The 20045-nt window shown below is 50.2% G+C and overlaps 1 protein-coding gene across 2 annotated transcripts; it reads right to left on the bottom strand.

The window, feature by feature from the left end:
* Positions 1-2243: 2243 nt before the first annotated feature.
* On the bottom strand, positions 2244-15817 carry TCN2 (transcobalamin 2). Of its 2 annotated transcripts, none has more exons than XM_081037222.1 (10): positions 15700-15817; positions 15201-15414; positions 12026-12218; positions 11038-11207; positions 9909-10070; positions 8647-8819; positions 8348-8534; positions 7242-7413; positions 5200-5315; positions 2244-2847 (listed from the first exon to the last, which is right to left on the bottom strand). In XM_081037222.1, the coding sequence occupies exons 2-10, from the start codon at positions 15262-15264 to the stop codon at positions 2786-2788; spliced, it is 1299 nt and encodes a 432-aa protein (XP_080893348.1). In that variant the 5' UTR covers positions 15265-15414; positions 15700-15817; the 3' UTR covers positions 2244-2785. The 2 variants fall into 2 exon arrangements, with proteins under 2 accessions (XP_080893348.1, XP_080893349.1); XM_081037223.1 differs by having other exon boundaries at positions 15201-15411; positions 15700-15816.
* Positions 15818-20045: the final 4228 nt, after the last annotated feature.

The following is a 20045-nucleotide window of genomic DNA, read 5'->3' as shown; positions in this document are numbered from 1 at the left end:
GTTACTCCTGGAGCTGGAGGCCACAGAGAGCTCGGTGAGAGGAAGGAATCAACATGCCCAGGTGTGTTGTGGGGGATTTAGACCAGGTCTGTCTGGCTCCAGAGCTCCACTTTCTAACCTGGGCTCCCCACAGGTTATTCCTTTGTGGAGAATGGGGGTGGGGTGGGCGGGGCATCCAGCTTCATAGAGGGCTGCAGGGGGCTCCCACTCACTCTTTGAGGTCCACCTGAAAGCCCAGAGCAGCCCAGGGCACCCTGCCCTTGCCCACGGGCTCCCAAACGCCCCAGATCTGAGTGCTGCCCTTTGGGGACTCAGACTGTTGCTGTGGAAACAGGTGACTTGGGGAGAGACTATGGGAAGCACTGGGAGGGGAGAAGAATCCATTTCCAGCAACTGGGCTATAGAGGCTGTGGGACGGGCCTCTCCTCTTGTCGCTGCATGTCCCTAGACAAATCACTTCACTGCTGGGGCCTCAGTTTCCTCATCTGTGATCTATGATGAGCGGATAGGCATGAACATGCTATGTAAGCCAAAGTGCCATCCTAGAGCTATGACTTAGGAAATAGGCTGAGAGGGGAAGTGGCTCGCCTGGAGTCATTCAGATCGAAACACAGGCTAGACACAATCCTAGACCCCAGTCCCCAGGGAGTACCTTTGTTTAGCAGACGCTTACTGTGGGGGTCTGCACCAGACGTGACTGTCCTCTCACCCACACCCATTCTCAGGGTCCCAATCAATTGTGTCAGACTGATGCCTGACCCAGTGTCCATTGGTTGGCTGTGCCAGTCAGACCTCTGCCTAGGCTTTGGGATACAGGCTAACAAAATAGGAGAGGGCTAGGGACTTGAACTGAAAGGTGGCAGAGTGACTGCTGGGTTCGTACTCGGAGAAAGCTGACTGATGGGGAGGACTCAGAGAAGGCCCGAGGATAGTGGAAGCAACGGAGCCCTGAATCCCAACTTCCATTTCTCCACCGCCCTTGGTTGCCCCTGAGTTGGTGGGCCGGGTCTTGTCAGCAAATATCTTTTGATTTGAGCAATATTCAGTAGCTTCCTATTCTTCACTGGAGGGTGGATCACACCAAGCTCATGGACTCTTGAGAGCCCGCAGCAGGGATATCCGCTGTAGTTACCATCTACCCTCTCTCTAACCTGGCCTGAGACCTGCCACAGCCTGCCTCCCCTGTATGGGAGGGGCTCGTGGCTTTCTCAGTTGCTGTCTCAAGGGGTGAGGAGATGGCAGGGTGGTGCAGTGGCAAGAGGCAAAGGATGGAGTCAAGGGATGAGGATCTGGGCTCTGCTACCTCTAGGCTGTGTGACCCGAGGCAAGCCAAGACCTCTCTGATTCTCTACCCTTCTGCAACACAGGGCAGGTCCTGAATCCTCCCGGAAGAGCCCCTGGCTGTGATTAAGGAATGACAAGTGAACAAACACTCTGGGTTCTGGGCACAGACAATTCACCTTAGAAACAGAGGCTACTTTTTCAGTGGGCTTTCTGATACTTTGATGCTTATTTCAAAATAAAAAAGAATTTTCTAAATCACCTACTTCTCCTACCTGCCCAGACCCTAAATATTTGAAACTGGTGCTCTAGAAAGAAGTATCTGTTTAATCTGCAGCTTCGAGAATCACTCTACATGCTGTCTGTCAGGACCCCTTCGAAGGCAGCCTTCCTTCCTAACCTCGGTGGGGTAGGGCATGCAGGTTTCCTCCCTGGCCTAAACCCCAGTTCGCAGAGGGCAGCCCAGAGGCCAGGGCCCTCCCACTGAGAAGCAGGGTCCTGGCACCTTGGCTGCTGACACTTAGGGTAGTACCCTGACTGCATTGGGGAAAAGCCAGGAGTGAGAGACCAAGCTCTGCGTTCCTGGGCCTCCAGCTAAATTTGGGCTCTGCCTTGTAATCATAACAGTCACTGAAGGAGCCAGGAAGCCACCCCAGGCCAGGTCTGTCTCTCTCCTAAGCCATGTCCCCTGCTTGACACAGGAATGGGTCACTTTTCCTCTTTGAGTACCAGTTTCCTTATCTGTAGAGCAGAGATGACAATGAAAATATCAACCACCTCAAAGTTATGCAAGAAAGTGTCCAGCAAGTACATGAGCCCTAAGCGGTAATCAACACCACTGCCAGGGACGTTTCCCGGACCCAGACGCTTACTAACCCTCCCTGCTCCCCGCCTGGAGGTATCTCCCCTTTCTCTGCTCACAGCCCCTGCACTTACTCGCTAGCATGACGCATCAGGACGCTGGGGCATGAGCACAATCAACACTTTAATCATTTTGGAGGTAGGTTTTGAGCAGCCCTGCAGAGCCGCAGAGCCCTCACCAGTTGCTATGTCACAGCGAGCTCCGGGGCTGCCGCTCTAACAGCGGACTGGAGAGCTGGGCTCAGGGCCCCAGCCCTGGCTGCAGAGGTCTCCTTGCGGGACCCCAATCCCAGAGCAGGCAGTACTCACAACGTCAGCAGCCCGTGGACTTCTCCTTGTGCCCAGGGGTCTGAGAAGCACCATGCCCTTCAGACTATGAATGGTCTTCACAGGACACCTGTGGGGCCAGGCTGGGCCAGACCCAGGCAGACAGACCTCCCGGGGAAGGTGCTTGGCTCCCTGCTCCTGGATGGTGGTGGCTTAGGAGCCTCGCAGGGGTGGTGGCTGGGGTGATCTGGGGACATTGCTCCAAGCGCACATGAGGTGGCAGCAGGGTCAGGCGTGTGCCTGTTACAAGGATGTCTGGAGGGAGGGTGGAAGTACAGGGATTGTGCGAAGCTGATGGGGTGGGTGAGCCGGGAAGCTACCAGATAACCAGCCTCAGCTCGATGGTTTCTCTGTCCTGGGGTCTGTAGTCAGCAATACCTGCAGAAATAGGTTGAGTGGGGAAGGAGGTGTTAACAGAGCAGAGTGTCCCAGCCCCCGACCTTCTCTTCTGGACCCCCCAACCTGAGGCTACGGTCTGTCAGATTCGTTCAGAGCTTGGTGGTGGGAAACTGGGGACTATCCAGAGCCACTGCAGAGACTCTAAACTCAGCTGTGACCTAGGCTCCCTGAAGCCCACAGGCTCATTTTACAGTGGGGAGGTAATAGAGGGTAAGGAGTAGAGGACAGCATGGATAACCAACAAGGGTCAAAAGGAACCAGAGACCCTGAACACTGAAGTGGGTCACTTTTCTTCCTTGAGTACCAGTTTGCTTATCTGTAAAGCAGAGACGACAACAGAAATATCAACCACCTCAAACTTATGCAAGAAAGTGTCCAGCAAGTACATGCGCCCTAAGCGGTAATCAACATCACCACTGCCAGGGACGTTTCCCCGAAACCAAAACAGCACCTGAAGGTGACTGTCTTCATAGCCTCCGAGGGGCCGGCAGGAAGAGGGTCCTCATTGTGGTCTGGAGGGAGAACTTGGACCACAAATGGTCTGAAGGAGCTCACTTTGCTCACTGGAGACAACCTAGCTTCCAGCATGACACCTGGGGTCAAACCCCAGCTTTGTCACTCATTAGCAGTGTGACTTTGGGCAATTATTTAACCTCTGTGAGTGCTGGTGTGCCCATTTCTGAAATGAGGATAATAAAGATATCACCAACTGGGGGCCCTCCTTCTTCTCGTGGGAGTGGGCTTCCTGTTGGACTGGGGCTGCAGAGAGGATGGGAGGTAGAGGACACAGCCACTTACGTCTGCCTCATGCGCGAGTCCATCGGGCTTTCTCCCTCGGCTCTATCCTCTAATCCAGCCTTTATCAGTAATAGATAAAGGGGTCTCCATCTGCTACCCTTTTGTTTTATTTCTCAATTTGTTCAGAAGCCAGGCAGGGAAAGACAATGCTTCTTATTGGGCAACCTCAGAAAGTTCCCACCTTCCAAAAGGCCCAATGCCTAGTACACGGTAAATGCCCAGTAGATGTTCCAGGTAGAAGGAGCAGGGACAGATGACCTTTAAGAGTCTGTCTGGTGACTAGACTGATGCACAAGGATGCTCATGACAGCTTGGGGTGTAAGATTTAAAACTGGAGACACCCTAAAGGTCCAGCAGGCTGCAGCCCACCCATCCCACTCCACGCTCTGTAGAGCAGCACCTAGTCCAGGGAGTGGTCTAGCGGTGGGATTGGCCTAAGCCAGTCATGTGATCTGGCTTCTCTCTAGACAATGTGGTCGCAGAATGTGGCTATCTCCTAGCAACAGGAATAGGTCCAGGAATACACTTGTGTCCCAATTCCACCTTCAAGACTCCAGGAGAAGTTTGCTGGGTATTCAGACAAATTTCCTGAATCATAAAAGAGAGCAGCCCTGGGAAGACACAGAAAGACCTCTTTGGAGGAGGAAGCCAACCAAGAGAGGGGGATGGAATCGGGGGAAGTACTGGTGTACTTCCTACAGCCTACAGCCCAGGTTATATCAGCCCTGAAGTCCTCACTCCCTCTGGACTCGTCACAGGAGCCAACCAATGTTATATTGTGGACGCTGGTTTGCGTTGCATTTCCTGTTACTTGCAGCTCAAAGCTTCCTAGTAGATAACATATTCTGTGGCCATCACAAAGAAAGGGGAAGATCTACATACACTAACATAGAAAGATGCCTATAATATATTTAGAACAAAAAAATAAGTTGCAAAACAGTATATAGACCTGTACTGCCCAATATGCCATCCATTAGTCATACCTGGCCACTAAACACTTGCACTCTTAGTACAAAAAAAAGCATGCCAAATATGTCATTAATAATTTTAATTGATTACATCTTGGAGTGATACTATTTAGAATATACTGGTTAACTAAGATATATTATTAATATTAGTTTCATCAACTAGAAAATTTAGCATTACACGTGTGGCTCCCATTTTATTTCTATCAGCCAGCATTGCTATAAAGCATGGCTTCATTTGTTATGAATCAACAGACTTAGATGTTTAAAACTTATCTGGAAGAAAATACATCAAAAGTTAAAAGAAGTTATTCCTGGGTAGCAAATTATGATTTGAATTGTCTTCTTTTTTGCCTATCTGATTTCCTAGCATTGTCATAGTAATGTACATAAAATTTCTTAAGAATTCAGTTAAGTAAACTGTGCAACCTTGCGCATCAATGATTATCCTACGCTGAGGCCCAAGAACGTTCCGGGGAAAGCTGGGGCGCGTGGATGACGCCTCCTTGCTAGGATAGGGCTGGGGTAGGGAACACATCCAGAGGTGTGTTCCAGCCACCAGACTCACCTTGTTGCAGCGGGGTGTCAGGGGCTCGGATGAGCTGCCAGAACTCACGTTCCCCGACTTCTTTCCCCATCACGGAGGTCAGGTAAGGGCCAGACAATGTGGCCTGTGTTCCATACCTACCAAAGGGACAGGTGAAGAGGGAGAAAAGGTGCCTTTTGCTCCCATCCACCCAAGGGTAGAAGTGGAGCTCACCCACATATCCTCAGGGCCAGCACTAGCCAAACCCTTCCTGAGCCACCTCACCCTGGGTCTCACCTCCACCCCTCCTCTCCAGGCCCACTGACACTGCCCTTTCAGGGGACTTCATCCCTTCTGTGCTGACCATGACCATGGCCTGCAGGAAGGGGCACCTACGTGATCAACCCAGCAACTGGGCCCTTTATGAGGGCTGATGTTGTAGGGGTGAGAATCAGAAGTTGCAGGCATCACACATAAAATGTCCAGGGAGAGAGGGTGAAACCAGTGTGCAGAGAGAAGTCGAAATATGGGGGACAGAGACAGAGACCCTGGTGGTGGCATTGGGTCTCTGGTTCTGGAAGTTTCTGTGGTTCGATGGCACTCCCTTCTTGTGGCTGTTCAGTTTACTATCTGACTCTACATACACCACGCTCCTCATTACCAGAGAGCACTGGAGTTATATTTCTGGCCCTTGCATCCAAAATCTCCTTACTCACCCCTCCCTTCCTGAGCTCCTTGACTCCAACTTTGCATTTCTCCAACCCATCTGGATGCCACAGCAAAAGCGTCCTCTTAAACTTCCATGGGTCATGTCCCTTCTCTCTCCAAAAGGCTTATCAATGGTTTTGGTTTTAGAGAAGGTGGGTTTTTATAGTTCGAAGAAACAGAAACCCATTCAGGGTGATTTAGGCAAAGGGAAAGTATTGTTTTAGGGGTTGTCATGGAGCAGCCCCCTTTCCCCAGTCATTCCCTAACTCTGTGGGGCCGCATGGATGCTCGCAGCACTTCTCTCTGAGTGCTGTCTACCTGCCTGCCTGCCTGTCTGTCTGCCTGTCTCTGTTTTTCTCTCTTCTCTTTCTGTCTGTCTGTCTGTCTCCATCTCTCCCTTTCTCGCTCTCTTTCTGCAGCCCAGCTTTCTCTGCTGTGCATTCCTGTGCCTTGAACTTGGCCTTCCTGCCTGTCCCCTCAACCCCGTCAGGCATCCACCCCTACTAACAAGCTAATTATTTCTCAGACTGGTGCCCCTGATGTCTTCTCAGAGGTCCTGGAGTCCTGCACAAAAATGTTAAGTTCTATCTTTTTCATTTTGATGACAATATCCAAACATGAATGCCAGCAGGTTCTGGGTAATCTGCCAGCCTGAGACCTGCCAAGGGTCTCACCTGTGTGGCTGTCTGGACTATGTTGGCCCCAGCAGTCCAACTGTATGCACTGCAGGCTCCTGGGAAGAGCACCGTGGCTTCGCAGTGAATGGAGTGTTCAGGGCCAGGGACGAGCCGACAAAGCCACAGCTGCCTCTACCAACTCAGGTTTGACGGCAGCTCACTCTAAGGGATTGCTGAGAGCCTCGGGCTCACCCTACACCTGGCAGATAGTCCTTATTTGGATGTATCGGCTTTAGTGTTCTTTGCATTTAATTTGCAAAGTTGTCTAGGATGTATAGCTGTCTTGAGCCAGAAAGGACTTTTAAGAGTAAACACATTAGTACACATCTAAGTCATTAAAACAGAAGTAAGTTAACCTGGGCTCTAGGAGAATGTTTGTCCTTTCAAGGTATGGGTCTTTGCATATCTCTGGCCTGAAATTCCCTGAGCCCAGATGACCCCAAGGCACCAGCTGTGGGCCATTCCTGGCTGCATCCTCTGGGAAATCCAGTTGGGGACAGAAATTGGAGCCCTCTCAAACGGAGGCATATATTTCTGGACAAGAAGTCTGGGGTCCAGGTGACGTGGTGGAAGGCACTCGTCTTTTCTGGACCAGATTCCCCATTGGCAACATGAGCATGCTTCCCGACTTATTTAGGCATGATCCCATTTCAGAGATGTGGAGTCGGTGGGGTGAGGGCTGGGAGGTGAATGTCTCACATGAATCCTCCGAGCTCCTGCGCCTTCTTCAGGACGTCTTCCAAAGAGGACCCGGCAGGGACGGAGACGGAGTGCGTATATGGTGGCCAGACACTGGGGACTTTCAACATGACATGAATGACTTCTGGGACTTGGCTCTGTGAAGTGGTCTCCACAGCTGGTTCCAACATAACTGCCAGGGAGAGAAAAAGGGGCAGCTGGTGTGAGGGCAGGGAGGCTGGGTGTTAGTTCTTTCTTCCCTTAAAGACACTGTGGACCATTGTGAACTCCTCCCTCCCTAAGGTCCCATCTCACTCAACAGTCATCGCCTACACAGCCAAAACCTGGCTGCCATCCTAACCTGCCCGTAACCTCAGTCCCCACATCCCCGGCTGCCCAGGTCAAGCCCCTCATTGGTTTCCCTGCCTCCCACTTACCTGCCACATGGCATCCAAGAGGGCTCTTTCTAGAATATACATTTGCTCATGTCACTCCCCTTTCCCGCTGAGGACCTCCTCTCCTTTTCATTCTCTGCCTGCCACTCCAGCTCATTCTCTCCAACCCCACTCTTTAGCATGACCTTTCTCCCAAATTCTAGTCTTTCCACCTCTGTGCCTTTTTTCTTGCTGCCTCTTCTCTGCTCTGCCTTCCTTCTCTCTTTGCTACCGGCAAATCTGACTCACCAAGTCAAGTCCCTCTCCCAGAGGAAGCCCTGATTCAAGCTGCTCATTGGGACTCATTATGATGGATAAGAGCTAAGCAAAATGTGTCACTCCCCATCCATCTATCCATCTATCCATCCTTGCCTCCCTCCCTTCCTTCCTCCTTCCCTCCTTCCCTCCCTCCATCTATCCAAACATTTCTGTACTAGGTTATCACAGAAGGGGCTGGAAATTCCTGGCCCACCCAGAACCCTCCATTTGGTGTCTCCCTCCCCACAGTGTGAGCTTCTAGAAGCTGTGACCACATCTTAGCTGTCAGTGTGTCACACATACACCCACAAATCCCTGTTGACTCAGTAAATCAGGACCAAACAACCATCCCTCACTAGGCCATGCAGACCTCAGTGAGTGCCCTGCAGTCACTGCAGTTAAAAACAGCCAGGCTTCCTTGAAAGGCTTGGCTACCTCTTGGTGCCAGGCAGTCTGGGGAGATGAGATCCACATAGCTCCTTTGGTTCAGGACAGGCAGCAGCTGGGAAATCATGAGAACATTCTGGACGGCCTCATCTTGCAGGCTGGCCAACAGAGCAGTCGTTGCTTTGAGGCATGCTGTGCCCAGCTCCACGCCAGGCATATGGGAGGTCACTAACAACTGGTGACAGAGTGAGGTAGAGAAGAAGGAGGTGGGTCAGCCAGCGGGGAGAAACCAGGTCCTCCAGTCCCTGACCAGCCCACCCCACCAGCCACCAGGGAGGACCACCCACCTGTAGCGCCAGAGGGGTGCTGTAGACATTCCCAAAGTGGCCCTCTGGAGTCTGGGCCTTCAGGAGCTTTTCTTGCACTTTCCTGATGGCCAGAGTCATCCGGTTTCTCTGATCGGGGTTGAAGTGGGAGCGCTTCAGGCAGGTGAAGGCCAAGCCTGCCATGGCCATCGTGTCTGCAGGGGACAGAGCCAATTGGGGTCAGCCCAGGCAGGGCCTAGGGGCCATGGGTGGCCACAGGAGGGTTGAAGAAGAGGGGTCAACATGGTCAGATCAGCATTTTAGAAAGTTTCCGCTAGCTAGGGGGACCAACCCTGCCCAGTTTGCTCAGGACTTCCCTAGTTTGGGCACTGTAAGTCCAGTGTCCTGGGAAACCCCTAGTCCCAGGCAAACCAGGATGGTTGGTCACCCTATTCCTGTCTACTGTTTACAGGTTAGAGGTTGGGAGAGAGACTGGAGAAGGGAGGCCCAACAGGAATTTATCCTACACCGCTCATTCCAAAATCTGCCGGCACATTGGAATCACTAGGCAAGTTTTAGATGAACCGATGCCTGGATTCACCCCCAGATGGTCTGATTTAATAGGTCCAGGATGCTGCTTGGGTTTAAAGACTCCCCCCACCCCAAGGTGATTTAAAGTGTCCACATGGTTTTTCTACAAGCTCCTGAGGCAGAACAAGCCCCCTGATGGCAGGGGCCCTGCTGCCCTCTTCTCTCTGGCCACCTACCCATCTCCCTTACTCCATCCTACCCCACTCTATGCGAGGCACACACACTCACTCACAGAACCAAGCCCAGAAGGGACCTTGAATCACAACAAGAAAGGGCACTGGAGGCCCAAGGTCGCCCAGTGAGGAAGCAGATCCGGGATCCAGGCCTCGGGCTTCCTAGCTCATACAATGATAAGATCATAGCTATATATCCAGAACTTTCTCTATGCCAGGCACTGTGCTAAGCCTTTTACTTCCAAGGCATCATTTATCAAGGTGCTGCTAGAAGGTTATTTTACAGGAGAAGCTGAATCCGAAAGGCCAGCTGACTTGGCCAGGCATCCTACAATGAGCATGTGCCATGGAGCTGGGTTTCAGAATGTCAGTCCAGCTCCAGTGCTGGCTCACAGCTGCCACACTCCACACAAGCCCTCACCATTTCACTCCTAATGGACTTGATAAGGAGGGGGCCCAAGGAAAGCTGAGCAGGGCCTTCAGTTGGGGCTTGGGGCTGGAGGAGTGCCAGCCTGGCCTCGCAAGGCCTGGCTCACTCACCCACAGAGAGGTGGCCTTGGTGGGGATGGTGGTCGTGTTCCACGGCATACAGGAGTTTGCCTACCACGCTGTCATGGACCCGCTTCTGGTGGACACACAGGGCCAGGATGCTCAGGCCATACTGGTAGTAGCTGGTGTGGGGGTGCCCCTTGTGATGGTCCCCTGAGAGGCAGAAAACGGAGGGGCGGGGGTGTCATGCCAGGCCCGAGGGGTGGCCTCTCTGCCCCCTCCCAGCCACCTGCCCCATTAGCACATAGATCCCCATGGCTGATATTTTCCAACACCCTCCTTTGGGTCATGAGATCCTTTTGCCCTCAACCCATACTTGCTGAGGTTCCACTAAGTGTCAGTTGCTGTGCTTGGAGGTAATGAAACAATGACAACAGGCCAGGCACAGTGCAGCCAGGGCCTCCGACAATAACACAACCCACACTCATGAGAGTACGATTAGAACTGAAACATGAACCGAGGTCTGTGGGGCCATATAACAGAGGACTTTGAGTAGCTAGGGCATCAGGACAGGAGTCTCCAAGGCAGTGATGCTGGGGAGATGGGACAGGAAACAACGTGAAAGTGAAGGAAACCTTCCAGATAGAGGGAAAATATATGGAGACCCTGGTTTGCAAGCTAAGAGAATGCCATTGTGGCTGGAGCCCAGCAAGGGGCAGGTGAGTGTGGTAAGCCAGACAGTGGGTGGACAGAACTCGAGAGGAGAAAAGGGCAGACAGGCTACGCGTAAGGGCTGTGAACACAGCAGTGAGCAGCCTCTGCAGGGTTTAAGCAGTGCTAAAAGATCAGATTTATATTCAAAACTCTTGCTTTGTGTGTGCTGGGTTGAGTTAGGAGGTAAGAAAGTTAGCAGAGAGAGGCTGAGGAATAAGTAGTAAGAAGGCTGTGCGATTGTCCCAGAGGTGGATACTTAGGCCAATCTTGGTGGCTGAGCAGCAAAACTTGCTGATGCAGTACATGTGGGGTGCAGAAAAGGCTTGATCAAGGATGGCTACTGGGGCAGGCCCGGGCCTCTAGGTGGATAGTGAGATAGGCAGAATGGAGGGCAGGAAAGAGCCTGGGGAGAAAACCCAAAGTTCTGATGAGCCCTCTCCACCCCAAGCAGACAGTCTCCTCTTACCAATTGCCCTCTTCTCATCCTCCAGGAACCTCTTCAACTGTGAGACCAGCCTGTCCCCCTTGCGGCCGCCAACAAACTCGCAGTTGGACCTGAGAGCGAGCAGGTAGAGGGCCAGGTGGCCCATGGAGGGCTTGGCCTGGATGTCGCTGTTGTCATCGCTGGAGGCAGACCTAGGGACAAAGCTAGTTAACAACACTTCCAGGAAAAAGTAGTACCCAGGTAAGACTGGCTAGTAGGGGTGACCCCCACTAACATCACAAAGTGGCAAGAAATCCTAGCAGTTGGAAAATGTGCTAGAACTTCCCCAAAAGCAGATGTAGTCAGCTATGTAAGTTGTGAGGTGTGTGCCACACATATTTCATAAAGATGAAAAATTAAACTCAAGGACAAACTCTGAGGGTTCTCCCATCCAAATGGCCTGTGCTTGCCCTACTATTTTGGTCATGCTTCACCCATGCACACTCCCTTTTCTTTCCTCTCCCTGCCCTGCGTACACTTCTCAAGAGGGAGTCCAAGCAAGAGATGCTTTTTGGTACTCCTGATCGTTTATCTCTAATTCAAATTCCCACACTGGACCTCAGAAGAGCCCCCCACCTCTTAATCACCTAGAAAGGGAACACAGAGTCAGATGCTGCTTCTGGACTCAGTATGGAAGAGCACAGGCATGGATTAGTGATGTCTGCTTCAGGCGTGGGAGGGGAGCACACACAGCTGCTGCCTCTGGGCTCAGTATGGAAGTGTGGTCATGGATTAGTGATGTCTGCCTCAGGTATGGGGGCGTGTAGAAGTAGCGCAAGGGCCCTGTATTGGCATTTCCATTCTAGTCAGACCAACTCCATTCTGCAGATGGAGAAAGACCCAGACAAGATGAAACTTTCCTAAAGTCTCCCAACCAAGCAGCAACAGGCACAAACCAGAACACAGGTCTTCTGTCTCTTAGGATGTGGAGCAAGACATGGGAAAAGGAGAAGAGAGAGAGTGGCAATACCCCAGGAGGCTCTGCTGGTAATTGAGCTTGAGGCTGTGCAGGTAGAGGTCCTCATTGGTTCCAGCCTGTAGGCTGGAGAGGCGCAGGCCCACGTAGATACTGGGGTTCAGGTGCTCCAGGGAGAGCTGATCCATCCAGGGCAAGAGATGCTGGCCCAGTTTCTGCACCAGCGTGCTGTCCACCTCTGGTATGTCTTAGAAAAGAGAACAGGCCAAGTGAGGTCGCAGGGCCAGAGCCATTGCTTTTACCTTACCAGGGCCTTCTCCTGGGAATAGGACCCACTACACACCCTACTCATGGGAAAATCTGGCTGTAATGAAAGGCAGAGGGTAAAGGGGGGAAAGTAGGTATCCCAAAAGAGCAGTTAGAGAGGGTCAGGGAGGGGTCATGGGCCCAGGGCTCAGGAAGCTGGAGCCAGGCAAAAACTCTGCCTATCAGGAGTAACAGAGAGACGAAATGCCAAGCCGCACGGTGTGTCCTGGGCACCACCAGACCTCACTAGGTCCTCATGCCGGCTCTATCACACAAGTAGGCACTGTCATCATTGCTTTGCACAAAAGAGGAAACAGATGTTCAAAGTCATGTCACATCTTATGGGAGGCTGCGGAACCACCAATGGGCCTGCCTGCGAAGCCCGCGCGCTTTGATGCTCTGCCGAACATTTGCTCTACTCATTACAACAGCTTCCACCCACACATGGAACATGTTACACATCCAATTTTAAAGTACTGCCCCCTGCCCACTGGTTACCTGGGGCTGCCTGGTGAACTTCCTATGCGCAGATCTCAAAATAACCTTTGCCTGCCACCTCTGTTTAGAAGAGGACCTGAGATTGTGAGGTGAATCGTGACAAAGCTATTATATTTTCAACCATTCATCTGTGTGCTTTGGGATTCACCTGAAACTGCGTGGCTAAAATATGGGAATACCTGGAGTATCCAGGAAGCAGAAGCCTCAGGGCTATTTCCCAGCTCCCTCTGACCTCCGTTCACCTTCTTGCTTAGGGAAGGGACTTGAGCTGAGTGGTGGCCTTGCAGTGACTTTGGACTTTTCCCCATTTACTGCCTCCAGGTCACTGCAGGGCTCTAGCTGTCTCTTCTGTGCCCTGTCCCAAGATACTGCACAGGCTGCCCCTCCCAGGGGACTGAGCAAAGGAACTGCTGGGCAGAGTGCCTCCTGGGCCTCTTGGCACGAGGGCCAGGGTTCCTCTCACAAAGCCCCATCTCTGATGGTTTGATGTCTGTTTTCCCCAATTTCACAGATATCTGTTGCTATGACAGCAGGAGGGTAGGTGGAATAGGATGGGGGGAGGTAAGGAGGAGTTGCTTTTCTCGCCCTTTCTCTCTCTCAGAATCTCTCTCTCTCTCTTTCTCTCTCTTTCTCTCTCTCTCTCTCTCTCTGTTTGTCTCAGTCTCTACAAGGCTCAGCCCATCTCTCTGGATATCTCTCCCTCTGCACTTCTCTTTCCCCGCTCCCTTTTCTTCAAACTGGTGAGGGAGTCCCTGCCCCCACCCTGTGCTCCGACCGCCAGCAGGTGAGTCATCTCTGAGGTTAGAAGTGATAAGAAGAGGAGCAGGATCTGTAAACAGCCTCCTTAGAAGGAAGGAACCAGGCAGATTCACACAGGGTAATAAAAGTGCCCCTGGGTGAGCTCTCTCCCCACCAGGGCCTCCTGCTCACAAGGCCGCCCAGCTCTGCCAGCTGAGGCCTGACTGGCATTGACATTCCGAGGCAAAGGAGTTCACCTGACATGAGCATTGGTGCAGTATGCCTGTCAATTTCACAGCGTTAAGCTGGTAAAGCTGGTGTGTGGGATCCTGGCACCACACAAAGGAGGGAGGCCAGGGAGCATTCTTAGCTCACTTTGCAGGCGAGGGAACGAGGCTGGGAGAGACTAAGTGGCTCAGCAGCAGTGAGCTGTACCAGTCCAGGGCTCTCCAAGCCCCACAGGGAGGGGACTCTCATGGGGTCAGGCCTACGGGCCAATCATTGAAATGTTCACGACCAGCGAGGTTGAGGACCAAGTCCCAGGTCTCCCCTGGAAACTGTCTAGACTAGAACCAAGAGCCAAGGGCTGCGGGGTCTGGTTGCACTTGTGGAACACAGGCCGAAGGCTCCTGGTACCAGAGACCTTGTCCTGGACTTCTGAGAACTGAGTCTGGCAAAGCCCTGCAAAGCTGGAGCGCCTTGGGCAGGTCACCTGGCCCCTTTTGACCCTTGACTGCTTCATCTATCATCTAGACATGACTAAACCTGCTTCTCAGTTTCTCCAAGGATCGTAAGAGACCCTGGTGGTAAAAGCATATTGCAGAGCATAATGCCGTTGACAGAGTATATGAGGGGAGAAAAGAGGTGGGTGGGCCCGGGGTTCAGAGGCTTCCCTTCCTGGTTTCTGCTTCCTGCCTGGCCCCTATGCCCAGGTAGACCAAGCCTGTGCACTCAGACTCACAGACAGGTCCTGAGAGGCCCCTGGGGGCCAGCCAGCGCTGGGACACAGAGCCTGAGCAAAGAATACTCGTATAATGCAAATATCTCACCATGGCCCATCCTACCCTCTGGGGCTCATCTCCCCACCAGGGTCTCCACACTTACTTCCCTCTACCTTGGAAGCTTTTCCCCCTTTTCTTGCCACTTCCTTTTCCTTCTTCACATTTCAGTTCCCCTGTCATCCCCTGGTCCTTGGAAATCCTTCCCCATCCTCTCTCCCTGAATCAGTGGACTTTGCGCCTGCTTAGCTTCCTGTGACACATACCACGGCCCCCAAACACAGCACCCATTTGCCCCTTGACTTCCTTTGTCTGTCTCCTTCACTAGAACGGAAGCTCTAGAAGGGCAGAGACTGGATCTGTCTTGCTCTTTGCTCTTTCCCCAAAGCTTAACACTGCACCTGTCACAGAGACATCTCAATCAATGTGCATCGAATGAATAAGTGAACAAATGACTGAATTAGTGGAGGCAGTCATGTCTGGCGGGGAGTCAGTCATACAACGTGCTTAAACACTGAGGTCCAGCTAACCCCAAACTGCTATGGGAGCCCATCGGGACAGATAAGTTGTACCTCCCCCCACACCAGAGCCTCAGTTTCCCCAACTATATAATGAGGGGCTTGGACAAGATGGTGCTCCCTCCTAAGGACACAGGAAAAAAGAGGCACAGGGTAGCTATGGTTACTTACTGCAGATGTCAGCGAGAGCCCCCAGGGCCCCCAGCAGGAAGAGGAGGGTCCCAAGGTGCCCCATGGTAGCAGCAGGAGGGTGAGCAGCAGGTGGGAAGATGGACAGACTCCTGGGGTTCGCCTTGCAGAGGCTGTCCTGACCACAGCTGGTCACAGATCCGAAAGTGGCAGCTTTCTGTCACTGATTAATCTCTCCACGCCTGGCAGCACGCTGCTAAGTCAGCAAAGAGAAAAGGGGGAAACCATCTGTAGCTGAGGGGAAAGGAAGGCCAAAGAACAGAGGAAGGAAGGAAGGGCAGAGCAGCTTTCCTGGTGGGGGGGGGGGCACAAAGGGAAGGGGAGGGCACATAGGGGTAGTGTGAGAAATCTTGAGGTCAGCCACATTCCTCCCCACTGCCTAAAGAGCCCGCCACCAGCTCTGCCCAAGTCTGTCTGACTGCGCCTGTCTGGTATCTTCATAGCTGTTCCAGCGGGGCACAGGCAGTGCTGGGGTGCCTACCTGTTGCCCCTCACAGAAGGAGCCCCTTGAAGTGTCAATCCTGGCCTGGGACAGGGAGTGGAAGCGGGAGTTACAGTGGTCACATGAGGGAGACTGCTTTAGTCAGCTGTTGTCCTCCGCCCAGAGGGGTGGGGCTGGCTGTGCTGGAACCAAGCAGGCTAGTTTTCTTAACCAACCGGAAAGCTGGGAGCCTCCGGGAGACAAAACAAGTTAAGGAACTGGATTTAATCATTTGAGACACAAAGCCATGAGTAGCAGGGTTATTTTTCAGGACTAGGGAAGTAACCTAAAAAAATCTATGCAAGGAGAGAGGACAAAGATTCCTATCTGCCGGGCCCCACAGGAGAATCAATGTATGAGTTAACTCTGGTGGTGTTGTGTGACCTTGGCCAGGTCGCTTAACCTCTCCGAATTTGAAATAGTTTCTCCTGTGTGCGATGAGAGAGTTGGAAAAAATCATTCTAACTAAGCTCCCTTCCAGCTCTACTTGTGAAGATGTTAAGACCTTAAATCACCTCTAATCATTTCCAAATAAGCTTTTTATTGCAATCATTTCATGGCAATCATTCTTTCAAGATAATCTGTTTCTGTGCCTGACTTATCACAAGTCAAGCTCTTCATATAGATAAATATAGTCATACACAGCATGATGACATTTCGGTCGATGGTGCATATACGGCGGTGGTCCCATAAAATTATAATGGATCTGAAAAATACCTGTTGCCTAGTGATATTATAGCCATCATAACATCATAGCGCAAATATTGCAAAAATCAACAAAGCTGTGGGAGATGGCAAACAATTTTAACCTGGGTGTGGATAGGATGTCGCTGGGGGGTTCCTAGACGTGGTTCCTCAGGAACTGACTAATGAGAGGTTGTTGGAACTGGAACAGGAACACATAGCTGAACAAGAGGCCAAAAACAGGAAACTTCAGAAGAAAAAGAACACCCAAGAAAATTCACAGTGAAGGGTTTAGCAAAAGCTTTCAGACCTCAACAAGCTCCTTTAAAAGTTTGAAAACATGGTGGACCCCAACACCGAAAGGTTTTCATTAGAGAGGAATGTTCATGGTGCATTATCTGCTTGCAAGCAAATCTATAATGAAAAAAGACACAAACCAAGCAAACCACCATGGAAATATTTCTAAGAGTTAAACCTCCTGAAGAAGAGCCTCAGGCAGGTCCTTCAGGAAGTATTTCAGAAGAAGGCATGGCTATCATAGGAAATGACAACTCCACGTGTGTTATTTCTCCTGGAGACCTTCCAATGGGACAGGAGGTGGAAATGGAAGACAGTCATATTGGTGAACCTGACCCTGGCCTAGGCTTATGTGTGTGTTTGTCTTCGTTTTCAACCAAAAAGTGTAAAAAGTAAAAAAAAAACACCAAAAACACGTAAATAGGAAAAAAACATAGAATAAGGACATAAAGAAAGCAAATATTTTTGTAGAGATGTACAATGTGTTTGTGTCTTAAGCTCAGTGCTATAAGAAAGTCAAAAGGTTAAAAAAATTAAAGTTTATCAAGTGAAAAAGTTACAGTAAGTTAGGGTTAATTTATTATTGAAGAATGGAAAATATTTTTTATAAATGTAGTGCAGCCTAAGTGTAGAGTGTTTATAGCGTCTACAGCAGTGGACAGTCGTGTCCTGGGCCTTCACATTCACTCACCTCTTACTCACTGACTCACCCAGAGAAGTTTCCAGTCCTGTAAGCTCCATTCATGGTAAGTGCCCTGTACAGGCGGACCATATCTTCTATATTGTATTTTTACTGTACCTTTTCTATGTTTAGATATGTTTAAATATACAAATACTTATCATTGTGTTATAATTGCCTACAGTATTCGGTACAGAGTAATATGTTGTACAAATTTGTAGCCTAGGAGTGAAGTAGGTTGTACCATCTAGGTTTGTGTAAATCACTCTATGATGTTCACATCAGAGTGATGTGATTGCCTATGATGCATTTCTCAGCACATAGCTGTACATGACTATACAGAGATGTGCATCTGTTTACGGAAGTACTTTATAAATTTAAAATTAGACAGTCCAGTGCAGGAAGGTTGGGTGTGGTCCATCCAGGTGAGGTTCTGGAGAAGGAAGGAGGCCCAACTTCTGCAGATCCTCCAGTTCAGAACTCCAGAGAAGCCTCAGCAGTTTGTGTGCGTGGAGCTGCCTTGATCCGAGACAGGACTGCCCTGGCCCCCCCAACCCTCTGTGGTGGGTGGTGGCGATGCTTGTTCCTGCCACCTCTAGGAGGGCAATCTGGAAGAGGCGGCCATAGTGGAGAGACTCCCCATGGCCTGACCTCTGGTGAGAAGTTTCCTTTGGGAAGGTCACCTCTGATCCCCGAGGACTTGAAGGTACTTCATTGACTAGTGGGTACAGGTACATTTCCCATAGCTGTTAGAAATAGAATGACTGAGGGTGAAGCTGGGCTGTTTAGGCAATATGGTCAGGGAAAGTAAAAGAGAAAGATGACTAAATCATTTGGTTCAGGATTTCTATTTGGGAGACTATAGCTGAGAAAGTAAAAATTAGCTTGGAATGAGCAAGTCAAGTCTGCCTGCCCATGCATCAGAACAGGCGCAGATAAATCCAGCTGCAACGTTAACAGGAATCATAACTTCTCCCAAGGTCAAGTTACAACTGTAAAGTGTCCCAATAACCATGTTCTTGGAATGACTATTACTTTTTTACTAAGGTTTCCTTTTTTCCCTAAAACCACAAACTATCAGGAATTTGCTGTTTGAAATCATATTACTAAGAATGAAACATGCCTGGAGGCGCTAAGTCGCTGTGACACAGAGAAGCAGCTTCAGGTCAACAGTTTCTGCACTCAACAACATTCCACACCTATCTTAACTTTGTAGTTTCCAAGGGAACAGGACTCTGGGTCCACTTTGATATCTACATCTGAAGCTGATTTTTCTCAGGCGGCCCTGCCTTGCGCTGAGCCTATCAAAACATTGCTTGGTTTACAGGGCATCTAACCTCAAACTTCCCCCAAAACTTTAATAACTTTTCCCTTTGTGTGGTCAGACCCCCACAATTCCCCTGCTGGGCAGTTTCCCACATTGCAATGGGTCAACAAAGCTGACTGTCAGCCTAAAGGTTTGTTCCTGAGGGTCTTACTGAAGCTGACTGGCTAAGACATAGCCAAAGAAAGAATCCAACAGAGAAAAATAAAATTGTGTGCAGGAAGGTTCATGACACAAATGGATACAACAAATACATGACTGCATGGTTATATATGGAATATCCATTTCATTAATCAAATATGTAAACATACAAAATTATTATTTTAGAGCACATTTCCTGTAGAAAGATGTTCATAATTAATCTTAAATTTTTTAAATTACATAAGTAACACTAGTTGATTGCACAAAAACATTAGAAAAGGCAGATTTGTTGAAGGAAGAAGGAGAAGGAAAATGAGGAGGAGGAGAAGGAAAAGGAAGAGTGAGGAGGTGGACGATGGTGGGGAGAAAGAAAAGAAAAAGAAAATTGTTAGTTCCATCACCTAGAGGGGAGTTCTCAAAGTGTCGTCTGTGGATCCCTGGGGGTCTGTGAGTTTTAAATTACTTTCAAAAATAATACTAAGACATTATTTGCCTTTTGAAGAGACGATGTCTCTACCAGGAATCAGGGCCAAGCCAGGAACTTTTTCGCAAATGGTACATAAGTCTCTGCAGTGGATGGCATGACCTGGCCCCAGAATTCCAGAGGCTTACATTGAGATTCTCCCACTGGGGCTTGCCATAAGCTGCATACCACATCTTTCCAACCACTGACTCCAAAACCACAGTGTCAACTGGATCTGATGGTCCAAATGGCATGCTGTTTGCTCTGCAGCCAGAGCCCTTTCTCTGCTTGTCCTGACTGATCAGCGTATCAGTCTAATAATAGATCAGTGTGATGGTCTGTGGGTTGTCCACGTGATCTAGGACTTTTCAAAGTATATCATGACAGAGGAGAGGAGAATTAACGTAGCCCTGATGTAAAACTCTAAATGAATATTTTTGTCAGTTCCATGAGAATGACAACTGTTTCGGATCTTCTTTTCTAAGTGGAATGAAAAGGAATCCACTATTGCTAAATCAATGGCAGCACACCACAGACCTCAAGCATTATTAATCTGCTCTAGCAATGATACCATTCCCACAGCAACTGTGATCAGGGCTACCACTTGCTTGCGTCCACTGTAGTCTACAGTCCTTCTCCAGAAGCAATCCAGTGTCTGCCAAGGCCAGACTGATGAATTACACAGAGATGTGGTAGAGACTACCACCTCTGCACCTTTTAGGACTTTAATGGTGGCACTAATCTCTTCCATCCTCCCC

The sequence above is a fragment of the Rhinolophus hipposideros genome (genome assembly GCF_964194185.1).
Source record: "Rhinolophus hipposideros genome assembly, chromosome: 24".
Classification (NCBI taxonomy): Eukaryota; Metazoa; Chordata; class Mammalia; order Chiroptera; family Rhinolophidae; genus Rhinolophus; species Rhinolophus hipposideros.
The sequence above is the reverse complement of the archived record's forward strand: the minus strand, read 5'-3'. Positions and strand labels throughout refer to the sequence as shown.